The sequence below is a fragment of the Monomorium pharaonis genome, chromosome 2 (assembly GCF_013373865.1).
Source record: "Monomorium pharaonis isolate MP-MQ-018 chromosome 2, ASM1337386v2, whole genome shotgun sequence".
NCBI lineage: Eukaryota > Metazoa > Arthropoda > Insecta > Hymenoptera > Formicidae > Monomorium > Monomorium pharaonis.
In genome coordinates, this window is record NC_050468.1 from 16,292,181 (window position 1) to 16,310,607 (window position 18,427).

Here is an 18,427-nt window from a genome sequence, read left to right on the forward strand (position 1 = left end):
CCAGGGACCAATTCTGTTCGCTCATCATCTTTTTTTGCATTTTTTTTTACATCTTTCTCGTCATCTATTTATCTTTCTTTTTGTCACTTACAAATTTATTCGATCGGCTGCAATTAAATCCATCTGGACGACAGTTTTTGATCTCTATTTCTTTTACAATCTTATTTTTTCATGTGCAACCATTTTTCACTTTTCTTTTGAGCGACTTTCACATGTTTAGAATGTCGTAATTGCTGAAAATTTTAATACTGCTCGACTTTGGCGAATTCGCGTATGCAGAGTGGAGCGAGATTTGTTTTTATAAAATTTGGTAAAATTACAAAACAATGAGCATATGAAAAAAAATAATTTATATAAATTTTATTTAATTATTAATTTCATTAAACATTTTGTTTTAAAAAAATTACAATGTGAAATTATTGTAAGACTTATTTCAAATTAAAAGTTTATTACTTAAAAACTCTTTTTCAATATTACTGTTATACTAGAAATAAAGTTATATTATATAATTTAATGTCTTGTTACCCTGAATGTTTTGCTTGAAATAATCATCTCGCTTATTAAATTATTTATAAAGCTTTTATGCAAGTTTATCGATGTTGGAAATCTAATGTCAATTTCTTTCACTTTCATGTTTAAAATGTTAATTATGTTATATAAATTATATATATTGATTGTAAATCTATTGTAATATCTTAACTACATTTTTATTTAAAATACTCAACAAAAATTTAGTTAATACCTCATTAATATTGAGCCATGTTTTAAGAATATTTAAATATTTAAGGATTTTTTAAATCTAAATGATCATAAAACTCTATTGAATGTCAGTATTAATACATAAAAAAAAGAGTATTAACTTTATCTGTTGAGAGAGAGAGAGAGAGAGAGAGAGAGAGAGAGAGAGAGAGAGAAAGAGAGAGAGAGAGAGAGAGAGAGAGAGAGAGAGAGAGAGAAAAGATTAGGATTACATAATTATCTCGAACCACTGCGCAGCGGCGATGTTAAAATACAGAAGTAAAGCTTAGATATTCGGATCTGGACGAAAGAACCGAATCACGAGCAATTTTATACGTACAAAGAGATAATTCACAATAAAATTTGTTAACGTGTTTTAGCCAAGTCCGGCCAAAAATGGTCGCAGTTCGAAACTATGGAATCTTTCTGGGGAAACATTTTTGGGACCGGAAACGTATGCGTTAATAACACAGATTATGTTTGCTTTTATCATTTTTATTTGTATTATTATCAGCGCAATAAGTAATACGGTTGTATTGTGTCAAGTCTTTAAAGTTCAGCTGAAGTATTCCATTATGTAATTACATCGCCGTTACTCATTGTACTGGCAATAACTTATATAACAATTTCTGATGATATACGAAAACATATGACAACTTGATATATCTTATAAGAATTTTATACTCTAATTTACATCTGTCGCGAAATGTTTGAACATTCCCCGAAATTTTCCTTAAATTGTAGTCGAACTTGCGTTACTTTTTAGCCGGGTTTTTAAACCGATTTATACAGCTAACACTCAAACTAGAAAATAGTTAATAGTTTTGTTTGATTCCGTTGTACAATTAAGACATCACGCTACCATAAAGCACTCTTTATATCTTCTCGTTACATTAAATAAATTTACCTTAATAAATTATTTTATCTTTCAATAAAAATATCCGCAAAATTTAAAATCTCTGTACATTGATTTCTAAGTGTATTTTATTGCAATATTCGATAAAAATTATAATTGTATGTGTATTTGTGAGAGAATTAAATATAGATTGACAAAAATATTAAAATAAATATAATCTGTTAATAAATTAAAATTTAAATCTTATTATCTTTAAGTCATTACATAGAACCGTAAAGTTTTTACATATACGAACAAATAATTTTATGTGAAACAAAAATTGCTTTATGTTCACATTGGCTTTGTTTTTCTGTTTGAGTATTTTTAGTGCGTATTTAATATAACGAGCAGATGTTTCAGACTGTTTTCTTTTTTCTGCTTTCTTTATTTATAGAAAAGTTCTTCTTTGTGCTTTTTCAACTCTTTAAATGTCACGAATTAAACAGCAATTAAACACTTTTATCTGATTAATTTTTTTAGAGAAAAGTTATATTTGACTAAAATGTATTAGAGTCTATAATAAAAAATAGAAGCTGAGACTTTCTAGACATTGATTTGCATATAGATTCTCAGAATTAATATTTGTCGAAAAAATTAAGGCGCGCCCACATATCCATGCGTGTATACTATTCAGGAGCACAGCGAAGAAACTTTGGCTTTCATTGTTCGCTTTTTATTTTAGCGATGTTACGTGGCGGTATAGCTACGCCTAAAATTCTAGCATTCCATGCTATTCGTAATAGGCGTTAAGAAATCTGTTCACGTTCGCTTTTTTTTCTTGTGTTTGAATAATTTTCTATAGAACACAGACAAATTTTTTGCTTAATGTCAAATAAAAAATGTCAGATGTTTTTGTTTTCTGATTGCAATGTTTAGTTTTATCATTTAGTTTAATAAGTACCATAATTATTTTAAATGAACATATAAGCCCTTCTGATTTTCGTTCTTATTTACATTCTTTATTACAAGAATAATTAAACACTGTATTTTTTTATTACTTTTTTGTTAACAACGTATAAACAATTAATTTTAAATAAGTGTTTGTACATATTTTTATCTAGATTTAATGGACTGCAATAATTAAAACTTTTCAAAATTTAGCGGCAAATTAAATAGTCTGTGTCTTGCATTCGTACTCGTTGATTGCGCTATATCTAAATTTAATCAAAGTTTTTTTTTCATAAAAGTATTTTTTATTAAACCGAGTTTTTCTGTACCACCAGTATATGTGTTTCCTTTCATCTGCATTTATCTAGCGTATCGATTCCAAATTCAACTTTAGTTGGATTGTATATAAGCTGTCCAAAACACATTTAAAATTGCGCCTCGAGTTGTCATGGTTCACATAGACGTGCGAAAATTGGACGCAATAGTTTATGCTCTCATGCAAAAAAGTTGTTATTAACCGAGTTCGTATATATATCGTTTAGTACAAGATTAGTAATAAAGCTTATAGCGGGCGTCGAGTTAGAATGCCCGTAAAACTAGCACGTGATCTAAATTAAGAATTAGATTAAACGACGATATTTTGATTTCCATGGGGAGGGTATTTTGTTAATGCAGTTCATCAAGAAAGCCAACGAGAGCCCAGCTAAATCCTGAAGAGAAGCATCTTTTCTTTCTTGTCAAGAAGCTCGTCATTCGAATAATTGAGCGATCGATTCTCGCTAACACGTTAGCGAGTCTCGATGAACGGAAAAAAATTATTTGAGATTCATATATGTCATAGAAGGTTTCAATTAAAATCTGCACATAGTTCGCCAACATTTATTTATATAAATTGGCAAATTCACAGTTGCTTATCTCTTTTAATCATCGTGCTGTTAATACATTTAAATATTTATAAGTGAAGTAGTCATATAAACTATATAATCATTTTAATAATTTTACTATAATTTACAATTATTTGTTAGTATCAAAGTGTACTAACAATAAGAAAAGGGATAATTAAGTAGCATTGAAAACGCGCAAAATCTTTGATTTCATGTATCGTTTCGTAGCTTTTTGACGAGAAAGAAAAAGAGCGTAGAAAGCCGACGGTTAGAAAGCGCATTAAAAAAGCGTAATGTTTGCACGCTCGGCACTCGATTACATTTCATCGAGGATATTCTATGGGCACGACGACACTTCGACGACGCAAAACTCGTCGCCGACGACGCGTCACATTCATTGAGGCATCTCCGTTAATTGACTAAATTTCTCTCCCCGCATTTGTTTCGGCGTCGTTTAATGGGTCAATTTTATGATTGGATTTGTAACCTGCTTGCGTATTAGTAATTCACGATTTTTCGCATAATTTGCTACGACATTTATTGAGCGTGATCTTACGACGAACTAGGTGACGATTAGTTTCAAATACCGTAGAATTCTCCCGTTTTATCTTCGTACATGGTGTAGAATGTCATCCCGATTAATGGGACTCTAAGTAACGGACTGTAGCTTGTTTGAGCGAAGCGAGATTATTTTAGAGAAATGGACGCGCGTCGGCGGAGTCGCCGAATTCCGCCGGTAAAATATTTCGCAAAGCTCGTTGCACCACTCGCATTTTCTCGCTATTTTGCCTTACTTTTTTTACATATAAATGGGCCGTTATAATGTTGATTTTTATATCAAAGATTGGACAAGCTATTATAAATATTGATTGTAATTTTGATTATTTATAAAGTTCAATCTAAATAAGCTATATTTTATTCTGTGAGATACGAGACTTAATATAATAGTTTTAATAGAGAATGTTCAAACTAGTTTTGCTGTTCTTATAATACTGCAATGAGCAAGATAGTGCAAATTATTGATAGAACTTTTTAAATTTAATTTCTATTTTTTTTGGAATTTGAGAAAGTTGCTCTTCGTACTTTAGATTTTTCTAATCATTTTATTAATCTATTACAAAAATAGGTAAAATTTTACAGAAAACTATTTTTTCTGAGAAAAATATGATATATTAATATATATATATAAATTTTTATTTTTACATATATGTAAATATAATTAGAACGCAAATAATACAAATTTCTCTCTTTAGAAAAATATTAAATTTTTATGATTAAAATAAAATTTAGTTCTATTTTTTACTTGTTTGAAAGCTCTCAAAATTTTATTTTTGTGCTTAGAAATCGCTTCCATATTTCAATTCTTTTTTTTGTATCACATAATATTCATCTTGTTAATTGGCCACTAAATGTAAGCTTTTTATTTCTATTTAAATCATTAATATCTTTGTATCATTAATATTTAAATAATCATTAATTATTAATATTTAAATCACTATATAAACTAAGAGCCAATATTGATATATTTATGAATCGCGATCTTTATTCATTTCTGTATTAGAACGCGAAGCTTTAAGAAACTTTTGCGAGTGGTGCCAAGATGCGAGAATGATCCTTGAGGTGAAAGCGACTTCTTAAGAACGCGTCGTGGATAGAACAGAATGCGACATAAGCGTTGCTGCTCGTAGACATAGTCGATGTGACATTAGTCGTCGTCGTCGAGGCCGAGGAGTTCCGGCGGAAGTCGCCTGTGCCGACAGCATATGGTGAGACAGAGCACTCGCACGGCCAACCGGAATTGGGGGCTTAATGTGCTGAGCACAACTGCTTTCCAAAAGCTGTTTGTGACTCCTAGCCACACCACGGCAAAATGTAAAAACGGCACCTACGGTTGAAAAATAATATAAATATAATATGAAAAATAATAATAAAGTAGGATTATATAGATTATTATATTAGAGAAGAAGAAGGTATTATGTTCCTTTCCCTCTTCATTTGTACACTATAATTTTGTTAGTAATTACTTTTTTAAGTTAAAAAGTTAATACATACATTGCCAATATGTTTTAATGTGTAAATTAAACCAAAATACTAATATTATAATATTAAATTATTAATTGATAATCAATTAAACGATATTAATGCTAACATTTATAAGCTAACTACTTTTCTGAATACTGTAAAGATTCTATTGTAAAAAATATTATCTTAGCCAAAATTTGAATTGACTATAACATTAATATTATTAAATGAATTATCAATTTATTATTGTAATATTATTATTCTGATTCAATTTAAGAATTGCACTTAAACATATAAAGTAAAATGCGTGCAGTTTGAAGAACTAAAAAATGTATATGAAACTATATGATATATTATTTGAATATTAAGTTCTGTTGCGACTGTTGTTGGTCATTTTTCAATTTTAATTGTTTAATAGAGAAATACAGTTATAGAGAATACATTAATAGAGAAATACCAATAGAGAAATACAGTTCATTTAAATATATAAAAAATAGAAAATATTGCGTATATAAATGTGAGAAAAGTATTTTATATTTGGTATCTTTTCTGTATTTTTTTTTCTATAGAAGTATTACTTATACTTATAGGAAGTATACTCTTGTATGCAAACTTCTTACGTTTATTAGGAAACATTCTCTATTAACCTACTTTGCCTTATAAACGTGCCGACCTACATTTTTAATCGTGTCATTTTTAATGCGTCTTTTTACAAAATTCAAAGTTATTTTTAGATCATGTCAATGTCAAGCGAGTATCATTACAGTCGTCTTAATTCTAATTGTTTTCAGAAAATTAGTTTTTATAACCTTAACAAAAATATGCTGTGCCTATTAGCAAAATAAATTATTTATAAATTGTATTATTTTTTGCATATTAATTAAAAATAGTTGTTACACTAACTAGCTAATTTTATAGATATATAGATAATTAATTGCTGGAAGAAGTCGGTCAAATGTAAGCTTAAATACTATTTTTTATTTAAATTGCATTTAACGTCATATTCGGCGCTTTTTTTCAATAAATTGTAAATTTATGATTTTATGATGCTATGAATTTATTTAAAAAATTTTATTTAATGCGCTATTAAATTTACATAAATCAATTATGCTGGATATAGTTATAATTAATCTTACATAGAACTATTATTATTAAATTATATATATATATATATATATATATATATATATATATATATATATTAGTGATATTCAACTTTTTTTGTGAACACAAATAACTTAAAAAAGTACAAACACATTATTTAAATCACATTATTCAATTAGCCGGTTGTATATCACATTTACGTATGATAGCGTTCTAAGATTAATGTATCATTTCAAAATAGCTACTAGCATATTGTTTTATTATATATATATATATATATATATATATATATATATATGTATATATGTTTTCTATTATTATATTATTTGTAGATTTATATTTGCCTTGTAAAATTTAATTGCTTTTCCAAATATTAATTTAATAGGTTGTAAGAATTATTACCTGAGGAGATCCGTTAACAACAGTGTATATCCTTAACCCGGCATATGGCGCCCATGATATCCAAAAAGCCATTACTAGGACGAAGGACATAATGTGACTCGGATTGCTTAGATTTTCCGATAACGCTGTAGCATACTCCTTGTCATGGATTAGAACGCCGGACTTTAGTCGCCTCATCATGGAGAATATGTAGAAGTATGTATAGACGATGGTGATGACAGACGGTCCCAACACGAGAATGGACAGCGTGATGGTATATGCGGCCATGTTGCCCCAATCGAGCATGCAGATGAAGGCCTCGCGGTCGAAGATCGGCTTGTTGAAACCGAGTAAAGGCGGGCAGCACATCATCGCCACGCTGATCCACGTAAAGACCATCCAACATTGACATCGGGTTTTTGTCTGTACTGTCTCGTATCTCAACGGTTTTCTGCAAAAGTCACAAATTTGAAGTTGATACTATAGAAGTCACGTGTACGAGAAAATCTTGCAGAAGCCAAATTTATAATATATCTGTTATAATTGTAATATACCTGATAGCCAGATAGCGATCCACGGAGATCCACATGAAGGTGTATACTGATACCGCCCAAAGTGTGACTTCCAAGTAACCGACGAGTCGGCACACGATGTCTCCGTAAACCCATCTTCGAACTAATGCTGGATACACCGAGAGCGGAACCACTAACACACCACATAGAAGATCTGCCGAGGCAAGTGATAGCAAGTAGTAGTTTATCACCTCGGAGGGACCTGTAAATATTATAAAATATCTTAATACAGTACAGTGATTATTATCGACTATTTTTTCACTGTTCAAGTTTTTTTTATTGGCATAACTCAGAGTAATCAAACAATTTTAAGATTTTCAGAATTCTGAAAGATTAAAACATTCCAAAATTCTAAAAACGAAAAATTTTTGATTCAAATATTTAACTTTTAAGATATAATATATATTATATAATAATATAAATTTGTAGTTTGGAAATTTTTAATTTTTATTTAGAATCAATATTAATAAGTATAACAGCTAAAATCGACGATATAAATATAATTCTGAAATGTGCAATGTTTGCAAATGTAAAAAAAAATCATACCGCGGAAGTTGAGGTAGGTGACGATGATGAGAAGATTCGAGACGATGATGGCGACGGCGACCACAAAGATAAGACTCGCCTGCATGAGAGCCTCCAACGAGTGCTCCTCCATGCCGCCACCCTTTCGAGCTGCATCCCCCCACCCGCCCTTAGATGCTTTTACCCTTCACCCTTTTCGCGATCTTTTCGCTGTCAGCTGGACCTTCTTAGGAGCTTGCACCTTCGGGTTCTGCTCGCTTATTTTCTTTGTTACGAGTGCGTTTCTAAGAATGCTTCGCACTTTTAGGAAGGAACGTTCAAAGTTCTTGGGCAAATGAGTCCTTGATACTGGAATTACGTCTTCGAGGATCTTGATATATAATCGATGTAATCGTATCACTATAAATTTAAAAAAATTAATTTGTATGCGCATGTCATAAGTAATTATTAATCTTAAGCACTTTATAATGACATCTTTAGATGTATTAAAAATATTAAAATTTTCAAAATATTCATACTATTTGTTACTCTTTTAAACACATTATGTATCCTTTTATAAACTATTATGTAGTTTTAGATATATTCTTTTTAAATTTTTGCAACTAAATGTGTACTGTATGTGTTATTTTACGCCTACTATTTATTATTCTTTTAAAAAATTTCAAATTTTTTTACAACTTTCTATTTCAAGTTGATCTTTCATGATTGAAGATTGTCATCATCTTCATTTAATACGTGATCCATAATGATATCCTTGGCCAATTCTAGCTGATGGAAAAAACGATGTAATGGTGGATAAATATCCGGTCAAAGATTTTAATTTAATAGTAAGTTTATCTCTAAAATCAACAAATTTTTGGTACTTTTTATTTTTTAGAATTAATAGTATGCTGGCCGTGAAACACTTAAATTTATGATTATGTAATTTTAAACATTTATAAATAAAAACTTAAAAAGTTAAAAAAAAATTTAGCAATTATGTAATTATGTCAAAGAAATTCTTATTATTTAAAGAAATTTCTTATCTGTTTAGCAGATTTGCAAGTATTTAAACAATCATACAGTTTCAAAATACTTTTGTCTAAGATGCAAGAAAATGATACAAATAAATTGTATGTTATTGAAAAAATGTAGAATATATTAATTATAATAGAAAAAGTATTTATGCATAGAAATTATAGAAGTAATTTAGACTACACAAGATAAATGTTTAAATATTATAATTAAAAGTATAAATAACATTTTTTTAGAAACTCATATATGTGCAACTAACAGTAAAAGAAGCAAAATATTTTTAAATTTATAAAAGAAGCAGTAAACAGCAGCATTATCATATTTCTTGAATTGAATTACGTATTACCTTAAAAATTATAAATGATAATTTGTAAATATACACACACACACACACACATATATATATTTAAAAATAAAATTAGTAGTTACATTTAAAAAATTAGCTATATTATATAATTATTATATTTGAATTATATATTATTTACGCTAAAAATTAATTTAACTTTAAATAATAAATATAAATCATTCATTTTGTACCTTTTTTACTTATTCTTTGTGGAAAATTTATTTAAGTAAAGATTAAAAATAATTTTATGTGATATTTGTGTTATATTTTTTTTCTATAAAAATAATATAAAATACTAAAAAGCGCAATATAAAAAATAAAATTTTATATAATAGCTTTCTAAAACTTAGAAATAAAATTGTAGGAAAAATATAAACATTTACATAAATTTTGAAAATAGTAGTTGACTTACAAAGTTGTAGCAAGTGGCAAAATGTACACGGCGTAATGTATACATGACAAAACGATATGTTGTACTAAATTAATTATCGCAAAGCGACAGTATTTTATACTACTGGTTACGTAATGAAACATCATATTAACTTTGATTCGCAATTTTGTGCATTTATTTTAATTTTCATAATATAAAAACAATATAAAAAATGATATGTACAATATAAAATCTATATTTTACATGTTTCATATTTTTATGATTTTATTTCATATTAGAGTGTTGTTTAAATATTTTTCTTGTTGTGCGTAATAATAAGCTTTCCGTGATTTACTTTAAACATTATCATTACTTTTATGTTTTTACGATTTTATTTCTCTCGCTGGCTTATCTTTTAACACTATCATTCTATTATATTTTTAAGTATTACATTAATGTTTGTTTGACTATATGTGATAAAACTTCTGTTATTTTACCCGGAACGTAGAATGTGAATGTGTTAGTCTCTGTCATCATTTTTTACAGAAAGAATGCGAGTAAAACATACTACGTGAAGAATCGAGTACTGATAGTATGCGTATAAAAAAGTTGCGTTCCAATATTACTGCTAGCTTGAAAATTTATAGTTTCCGTTATGTACACTATAGATTATTAGTACTGGTAGTAATATCGGAACGCAGTCGAAGGAAAGTGGCCCATATTGGGTTAGCCTCCTTTAATGAGAAATTAAATCAAGTTGAAAAATTTAATCAAATTAACATTTTTTTCTCAGTGTATGTAAAAACGAATCTTGCCTAATCTAACTTTTACATATAGTTGTGTCTAAATATTGCGTCTTGCAAAACAAAATAAGATTTTTGTATAAACGACAATGTTTTACGTGGTAGTGAAAGGTTTCCAGGAATTCTCATGTACATTATCTTGTAAATATTTTATACAAATGATTCTTACTTTAAAGAAAAATGAAAAGAAAATAAAATCTACTATGCTATAAGCGTATAATATTGGTTAATATTTTAAGTATATATTCTTAGAATATTAAATGTAATTTAAATTATACTTAATATTTTTAGAATATGCTTAAAATACTTAATATTAAATAATATTATGCGCTTCTAGGGTTTTGGGACCCAAATTCTCAGACGTTTTTGGTTATACTGCAAAAACATTTTATTATTATAATATGATTAATATAACAATATTATGAAAACTGTTATATTATCTGATAGACATTTTATATTTATGTTTTTAAAATTTTATTTTTAGGTTTTTTATAAGAAATATTATCTAAAAACAAAGTAGTAAGTATGCCATATTAATGATTTTTCTCTTTTATAATTAATGTTATAAATTATGAAATATAACCATATAAGTTTTTTAAAAACTTTTTAGATTAACACAATTCAATTTTTTGATATTAATATTGTGCAAAATAAATATTTAGATTTAAATAAAGGTTATTAATAGTTATTTAATCTTGACACTAAAAAAAGCATTTTACAGCAAACATAATTTATTACTCAAAGAAATGATTAAGTTATTTTTAAGCAAACTCTTTATGAAGAATAACGAAATTCTAAATTAACATTATCAGGTTGCTGTTCATCTTCAAGTTTGAGGTCAGTGTGTCAATCCAGTTCCGTTTTAGAGGTGGAGAGTGGAGGAAAAGGAAGGGTTATATAGGAAAATTGCATTCCAAAGGATAGATTGGTTGGATAACGTATGGAACGAGCGTATTGAATAAGTTTCTGGATCGTTCGCGTCGATAATAAACGCCGCCACCAGAGACTTTTCTTCCTTTTTATTTTCCCGCGAAAGCCACGTAATTCTTCCCTTGTGAGAACACCCTGCAGACTATCCGCACGACAGTTTCCCTCTCTAAGTATCGACCGCCATTCATAATTTAGCTGAGTCGATCCTGAATGGAGGGGTGTATTGTATAGCATCGTACCGTTTGTCGTGTTTCCCAAATTAAAATGGAACTTTCACGTTTTATACATGACACATTGTCATGTGATACTATCGATGACACAAAGCAGAAACGCAAGTATATATCAGTGTGTTTTACATATAATAAAAACCTAGGCAATCGAGACAGTTGACATTGCACTTTTACCTGGGAGAGCAATGCGTTTTATATAATTAGTTAAAAATACTTTTACTTTATAAAGTTATAAATACTTTTTAATATATTCATCTATCGTAATAATTAATTGCGTGACTACATTTGTAACATTCTAATGTTTATAATATAGTCAAAATATTAAATTCTGTAAAATTAAGCATTTAAGTAAATTAAATTCAAAAATTTTAAAGTAAAAAATAAGATATAAGATTTTTATTTCTTTTACTTTTTAGTTGCACATATACTATATGTATAAATTAAAAAAAAATTATACATACATTTGATTACAATATTTAAGCATTTGTAATTTATTGTCTGAATTACTTCTATAATTTCTATGCATAAATATCCTTTTTGTATTATAATTTTTAGTATTGTTGTATTATAATATATTTAAAAAAAAATTTTAATAACATACAATTTATTAATTTTTTGTATTATTTTTTTGTATCATGCGTAAGAGGATTATTGCAGATCTGCTAAATAGATGAGAAGTTTGATTAATAAAAATTTCTTTGACACAATTGAATAATTGTCTAATTTTTTTCTTTAGTTTTTTAGTTTTTATGTTGTTTATAAATGTTAAAACTACATTGTTATTAATTGAAACATATAGTCATCATAGTAACATTAATGGTTTTCCATTTGTTAAACAGTTACTTCCAAAAAGTAAAGAGTTTCAAAATACTTATTAATTTTTAATAATCAAAAACATTTATTAATTTTAGAAATAAACTTAACGTTGAGAGTGTTAGAATCTTCAACCGGATTTCTCCGGCATTACATTTTCCATCAGCTTCCATCATATAGTTTTTTCTATCAACTATAATTGGCCTTTTAGCAAACTCACAACTAGCAACAATTCAAACCAGCTGCAACTCTAATCGATGTGTAGGTGCTCAAGTGAAAGCAACGTAATCAACTTGAAAATCAATATATGTCGCAATTATTGTTTATAACAATTGCTTAATTATGAGTAAAACGTCATAAACATCGACATGCGACAATTGAGATTTTGTTACATAAAAAGTAATTTAATGAAGCCCCAAGTGTAAGTTGCGATTTGAGTAATTACATTTGCTGACTCTTCACTTTGTCGTCACCAGTGTCGATATTTTCAATAAATCATAATTCTTTACCGATCTTCCTATTTTATTTTTCTTCTATCAAATATATATAAGATACGATACAAATATTGACCAACGAGGTTGTCAAAACGCAAAATAATTGGATGCAGTTTTCATTCTCTAACGATGACGTTAATCAGCACAAAACAAACAATATAATTTTGATTGTTCAATATTACAAAATTTAGAAAATAATAAAAAATAGTAACACACATGTTATATACTATAAATGTATTGATACTTATTTGATAAAATAAACACATTTGTACATATATTTTTTTATTTTATTTGAATTATTAATGGTTTTCCGATATTTTGGACTCTTTCTAAACTCTTATTATATTGTTTTTACAGCAGCATCATAATTATAATTTACATTTTCTGTAAATGTAGATTATGTGATAGACGTGAAGACGTACAATGTAAAGATGCAATAATTTTATAATTTATAATGCAAAAATGATAGATATGCTTATTAAATATAGAGGAATTATTGGATTGATATCTTGATTACATTTTTAAGTGAAAAAATACTTTTTTTTAATATGTACAAATTGTTATATTTTGTTAATGTTTCTGATAAAACAGGAAATTCAAATTATATTAATTCTTTATTACTTGTTATAAGTATTAATTATAGGTATTTATTAATTATAAATATTACAGTATAATAACATGTTTAATTTTTACAAATATATATAAGTTTATATGTATATATCTTTAATATTATGTCTTAAATGTATGTGGTAAACAAATTTCCATTAATAAATAGAGATTATGTTAGAATGTAAAATAAAATTAAAATTGAAAATTACGCAATTATTAGTAATGTGAGTATTGTTATGTATGAAAACAATACTTTTAATTTTAATTTATTATTATGTTAAAAATACTTTTTACATAATAGTTTAAAATAATGGAAATGCGAATATGACAATCAAAAAAACATAAATTAATACGTCAGCCATAGATGTAATGGTTTTATTAAAATTTTAAATTATTTTACAATATCGTTAATAATTTTTAAAATTTTAAACATACAGAATTTATGATAAATAAATATGAATAAATATTTTTAAATTATTTATTCATTGATTAATATGTATTTTCCTCACAATATAATACCATAAAAAATATATTAAAACTAATACTGTATAACTTAATTATAATTGAAAATAAAAATCTTTTAAATTTGGTGAAAAAATTTTTAAAACAAAAAAATTTAACAAAGTATAAACAAATTTATTAATTTTAAATAAAAGTTGTATGAACATATTTTTAATTTTAAATTTATTTGTAAAAATGTTTGAACTGTAATGTTAAAAATGTGGAAAATTTACAATTTATTTCAAAATAATATTTTTTTCTTAACTTTTTTGCTAAAGAAAAATCGATTTTGCATTGATTAAAACAGTCGAAAGGGTACTTGGTCATTTTAGAACACAAGGTACGATATGCATACAGTAAAACTGTTATATATCTACCTACATTATTTCTTGGGTGGCATGATTGAAGACAAACTTACATACGTAATATTTGCCGTTTAAGACAGAAAATTACAACTAAAATGTCAAACGGTGATTTCAACCGTTTCGGAGTCATTTTTATTCATAGCAAAAACAGTATCAATATTTTCTTTATAAGATGATATAAATTCTTGTTTAATTTTTAGTGAAACTACAATTAAATTTGTCATATAAATAAAACATGATGCAATTTAAAAATTAATAACAATTATTTGTGTATAATTTTGTTATTAGTTATTATTATTTTTAATAATAAATGTCATAAATAAATTAATATTTATGTTATATGTATTGTTAAACCAAAGCAAACTTGTTAAAAAAGTTTTAGAAAGAAGTATTAATTATACAACTGCAAATGATTGACAAGGTTTTAATTACTATAGAAATTGTATTAACAAATTATCATTATTTATAATTCTTCATCATAGTTGGCTTATTTTAAAATCATAAATAATCTTGTTTTAGTGTCAAAATTATTGAAATCTTACAATAATAATTGTCAGGTCATTTTTGTATCTATATTTTACATGTTTTCGATATGATGAAAATTTTATCATACTTAATCGCCGTATACAATTATATATCCATTAGTTACCTTATCAAATATCATCACATTGAATATTCAAGCTCGACAAAATTTCACTTTCTTTCAAGATTTGTTTTATGTCTACATATTTAAATTCATACAGTTGAAATACATATCAATTTTCTATTATTATATTTATAATTATTTTACTATTTTTTAATAATTTATAATACTTTTTAAAAATAATATATATATATATATAATGTAATATATATAAAACAAAAAATACGATAAACAAGGAAGGAATAAAAATTATTATATTTGTGATCAACAAAAAAATGGTCTTAAAACCAATTAAGTCAATTAAAAACTGAAAAAATGTTTAAATTATATGTATAATTTATCTAAAAATATTTAGAAGTTAATAAATAATAATTTACTAAAAAAACTTTCCTTGATGAATAAAAATTGAATTGAATTTAATAAAATTTTCAATATGTAGCCGTACGGGAGATTACAAGAAGGATGAAAGAGTTGAGTCAAACACGGTCTCGCGGGTTCGAACCGTTGCTATTTTTATCTATTCTCGTATCCGACGGCAATCAACGGCATGGTCTCATTGTAGCTGACAAAAAAGAAAATATGAAGCAACGTTTTTCCCCTGTTGAGGCTCTTCAATTATCATCGGAGCGAAAACGCTCTCATATCAGAATGCACGGAGACGAACAACCGAAGCCATGTCCGAGCACAGCTACTCCCTTTTGTTTAGTTAACCGAAATATTTGCCCAACCATGCGCATGTGTCGTGATAAGAGGTGATCCACGAGCAGCAGGCGCGCGCGAGTCAATGCACATCGTAGATTTTCAGGGCGATATCGCCGCGTGCTTGGCTCATGACGTGAAATTTTAATAGTCTTCTGTGTGTGTCTTTATTAGCTTTTTGCAGCAATTTCGCAACAGCTAAAAAAAAAAGATAAAAAGTACAAAAAGGCAATTATTTCGTGAATAAATATTTTTAATGGTGTTGATAGAAGAGTACTTTTGCGTAATATTTCAATTATTGGATTTCGATAGTTAACCCAAAGTCTCATAGATTTGTTTTATTTAATTTTATTTGTTTTAATTAAAAGCCATTATTACATTAACACCAATATCACTTGATTAAAATTATTATATATGTAGTTGTACAAATTATTAAGTTTTATTATAATCAAATTTAAAAAGTTAATATTGATTAATCAGAAGTATAAGTGAAAATAGAACATGACACTTAATAGAAAGACGGAGTTAGGAATTGTAGAATGAAGCAGAGATATGCGATAATTAGTGCATCAGATTCGACTGAAAAATATTGAAAATTTTAAAAATTCATTTTTTGTGCATCCTAGGATGATTATTTCCTAAAATTAATGAAATAGAATAGTTTCCATCAACTGCGTACATGATTGCGCAAGATTTTCCTTCGTGGCTGAAGCTCGACTATTGGAAGGTACTAGATATGAGGACCGAATTTTATTGTTTCCCATCTTCCTGCTTTTTCGATTCGCAGCTTCCGAATCATCAAATTGGAAGTTATTGTGTGGCAATCAGAGGATTCTTTGAATAAGAAACAACGGACTGAAGCAATGATACCCTCAAATCAGAGTATCAGAATATCTCCCAACATAAAGGAGCAAAAATAACATCGTGGTCCACAATAGCATCCTGGATTTCGGATATTCTGTACGCTGCACTTGCTATTTACCATACTACTATTGACCATATTCTATCGACGCCACACGTACCTCCTCGGTCGCATCCTGATTGTGTGCACCAGCAGTTTTTGCCGGTGCCTCTCACGGTCTCCAACACCCCCGTCCACCCTCTCGTGCAACTTCACTTTGCAAACCCAGCCAAATTGGCAGCGACAATCGAAACGCTGATAGCGCGTCGTCCTCTACGCCTGTCGTCGTCGTCTTCGTTGTTGTTGTTCTCTATACCACATCGTCGTGTCAACGTCTCTCATATATTTTTCTTGCCCTGCGTTGAGATGCATTCGCGAAAGCACACCGCTATGCACACTCGCACATATTTGCACTCTCATTCGACCTCGACCGGGACTTCTACCACTACTGGTGGAGAAAGCCGTTTCTCTCCCTCGGCCCGGGCGTCGAAGCGTCGATACGACGACGACGCTTGCGCGCCGCCCCCGATCCACCCTTTCCCATCCGGGCATTTTCGTGGCGCATTCGAGGCTGCGACCCTGCATGCTCTTGCAATGTCCCGCACGAACACCGTCGTCACAGCGAATCTGTTCGCATTCTCGTCGCTGTAAAAGCACGGTGATTTCGGTGTTGTCAAAAGCGATGAGCGGAGTCAGTGATCATTGGATTAATATTCTTTGGATTGTTCTCGACCAAATGTCTCATAATGTCTTCTTATCGATCCTCAGTTCTGCGACTTCGCCACCTTGACATTTTTGCCGCAGTTTGAAAATTTATGATACTATCAGATTTCTGGAATATTTTAATTATTATACAAAAAATGTCTTAAGTAATGTATTTTCTACAGACAGATTTCTTTACTAAGAATCTTTTACTATTAGAAATGTAATTAAAAAATTAGCTAAATTTAAAAATTATGTAATATGTCAACACTAAGTGATTCGTGATCTAATTTGTTTAATAATATTAATGTTAATTAAAAAAATTAAAATTGATTTCTTTGATCATGTACGTCTATTTTAATTAACATAGAGAATGGTATAGAAATGGTCAGAGAATGATCGATAAGTTATCTATGACGATAAGTTACCTTTGCTACTTATACATTAGCCATAGTCAGTTTATGCTGACTAAAGCTGACTACAATTGACTAAATCCCCTTTTTCTCTACATAGTCTAAACAATATATCAGATAAAATTAAGTTAGAGTTAATTAATGTAGTACGGGGTACGGTAACATTATTAAATTTTACTTTATTATATTTTACAAGTAAAAGTATACAATCAACAATTTTATTAATTCTTTAAGTAGTACTTTGTAACCTGTTAAATTGCAAGGCTCGAATTTAATAATAAAATGTAATGCTATAATTATATATAAATTATTACTTTATAGTTATAAGTAAAAAAGTTAAACGTTTTTTAATTGTTAAATAAAGGAGAAATGTGTTTTTAAATATATGTATATTAATTTATTGCAAAATTATTATAATAATAAGTAACAAAACACTTGAATTAACTTAATTTTTTATTAAATAAGATTATTTTTAATTCTCAAAAATGTTTTTTTGAATTAAAAGTCAGGTTTATTTTAAATGCACAAGCTGCTGGTAATCTTATTTGAATATTTGTTTATTCAAGACAAATTAGTCCCTTCCAT

The 18,427-nt window shown here is 28.0% G+C and overlaps 1 protein-coding gene across 3 annotated transcripts; it reads right to left on the reverse strand.

Annotated features, from left to right (window-relative positions):
- Positions 1–4,766: 4,766 nt before the first annotated feature.
- On the reverse strand, positions 4,767–16,984 carry LOC105832617 (G-protein coupled receptor 52). 3 transcript variants are annotated; one of them, XM_036282660.1, is made up of 6 exons: positions 16,849–16,952; positions 16,506–16,660; positions 8,031–8,408; positions 7,467–7,686; positions 6,934–7,363; positions 5,111–5,290 (listed from the first exon to the last, which is right to left on the reverse strand). In XM_036282660.1, exons 3-6 carry the CDS (start codon positions 8,140–8,142, stop codon positions 5,111–5,113), a joined length of 942 nt encoding a protein of 313 aa, XP_036138553.1. In that variant the 5' UTR covers positions 8,143–8,408; positions 16,506–16,660; positions 16,849–16,952. The 3 variants fall into 3 exon arrangements, with proteins under 3 accessions (XP_012529188.1, XP_036138553.1, XP_036138552.1); XM_012673734.3 differs by lacking the exon at positions 16,506–16,660 and having other exon boundaries at positions 4,767–5,290; positions 16,849–16,984; XM_036282659.1 differs by lacking the exon at positions 16,849–16,952 and having other exon boundaries at positions 16,506–16,686.
- Positions 16,985–18,427: the final 1,443 nt, after the last annotated feature.

Bases quoted from the DNA above. Each gene is read 5' to 3' on its own strand.
- LOC105832617 (XM_012673734.3), bottom strand. From the start codon at position 8,142: ATGGAGGAGCACTCGTTGGAGGCTCTCATGCAGGCGAGTCTTATCTTT. The intron at 7,687-8,030 runs GTATGATTTTTT...TAATATTTACAG, and splicing joins CACCTACCTCAACTTCCGCG to GTCCCTCCGAGGTGATAAAC. The intron at 7,364-7,466 runs GTATATTACAAT...TGACTTTTGCAG, and splicing joins GATCGCTATCTGGCTATCAG to AAAACCGTTGAGATACGAGA.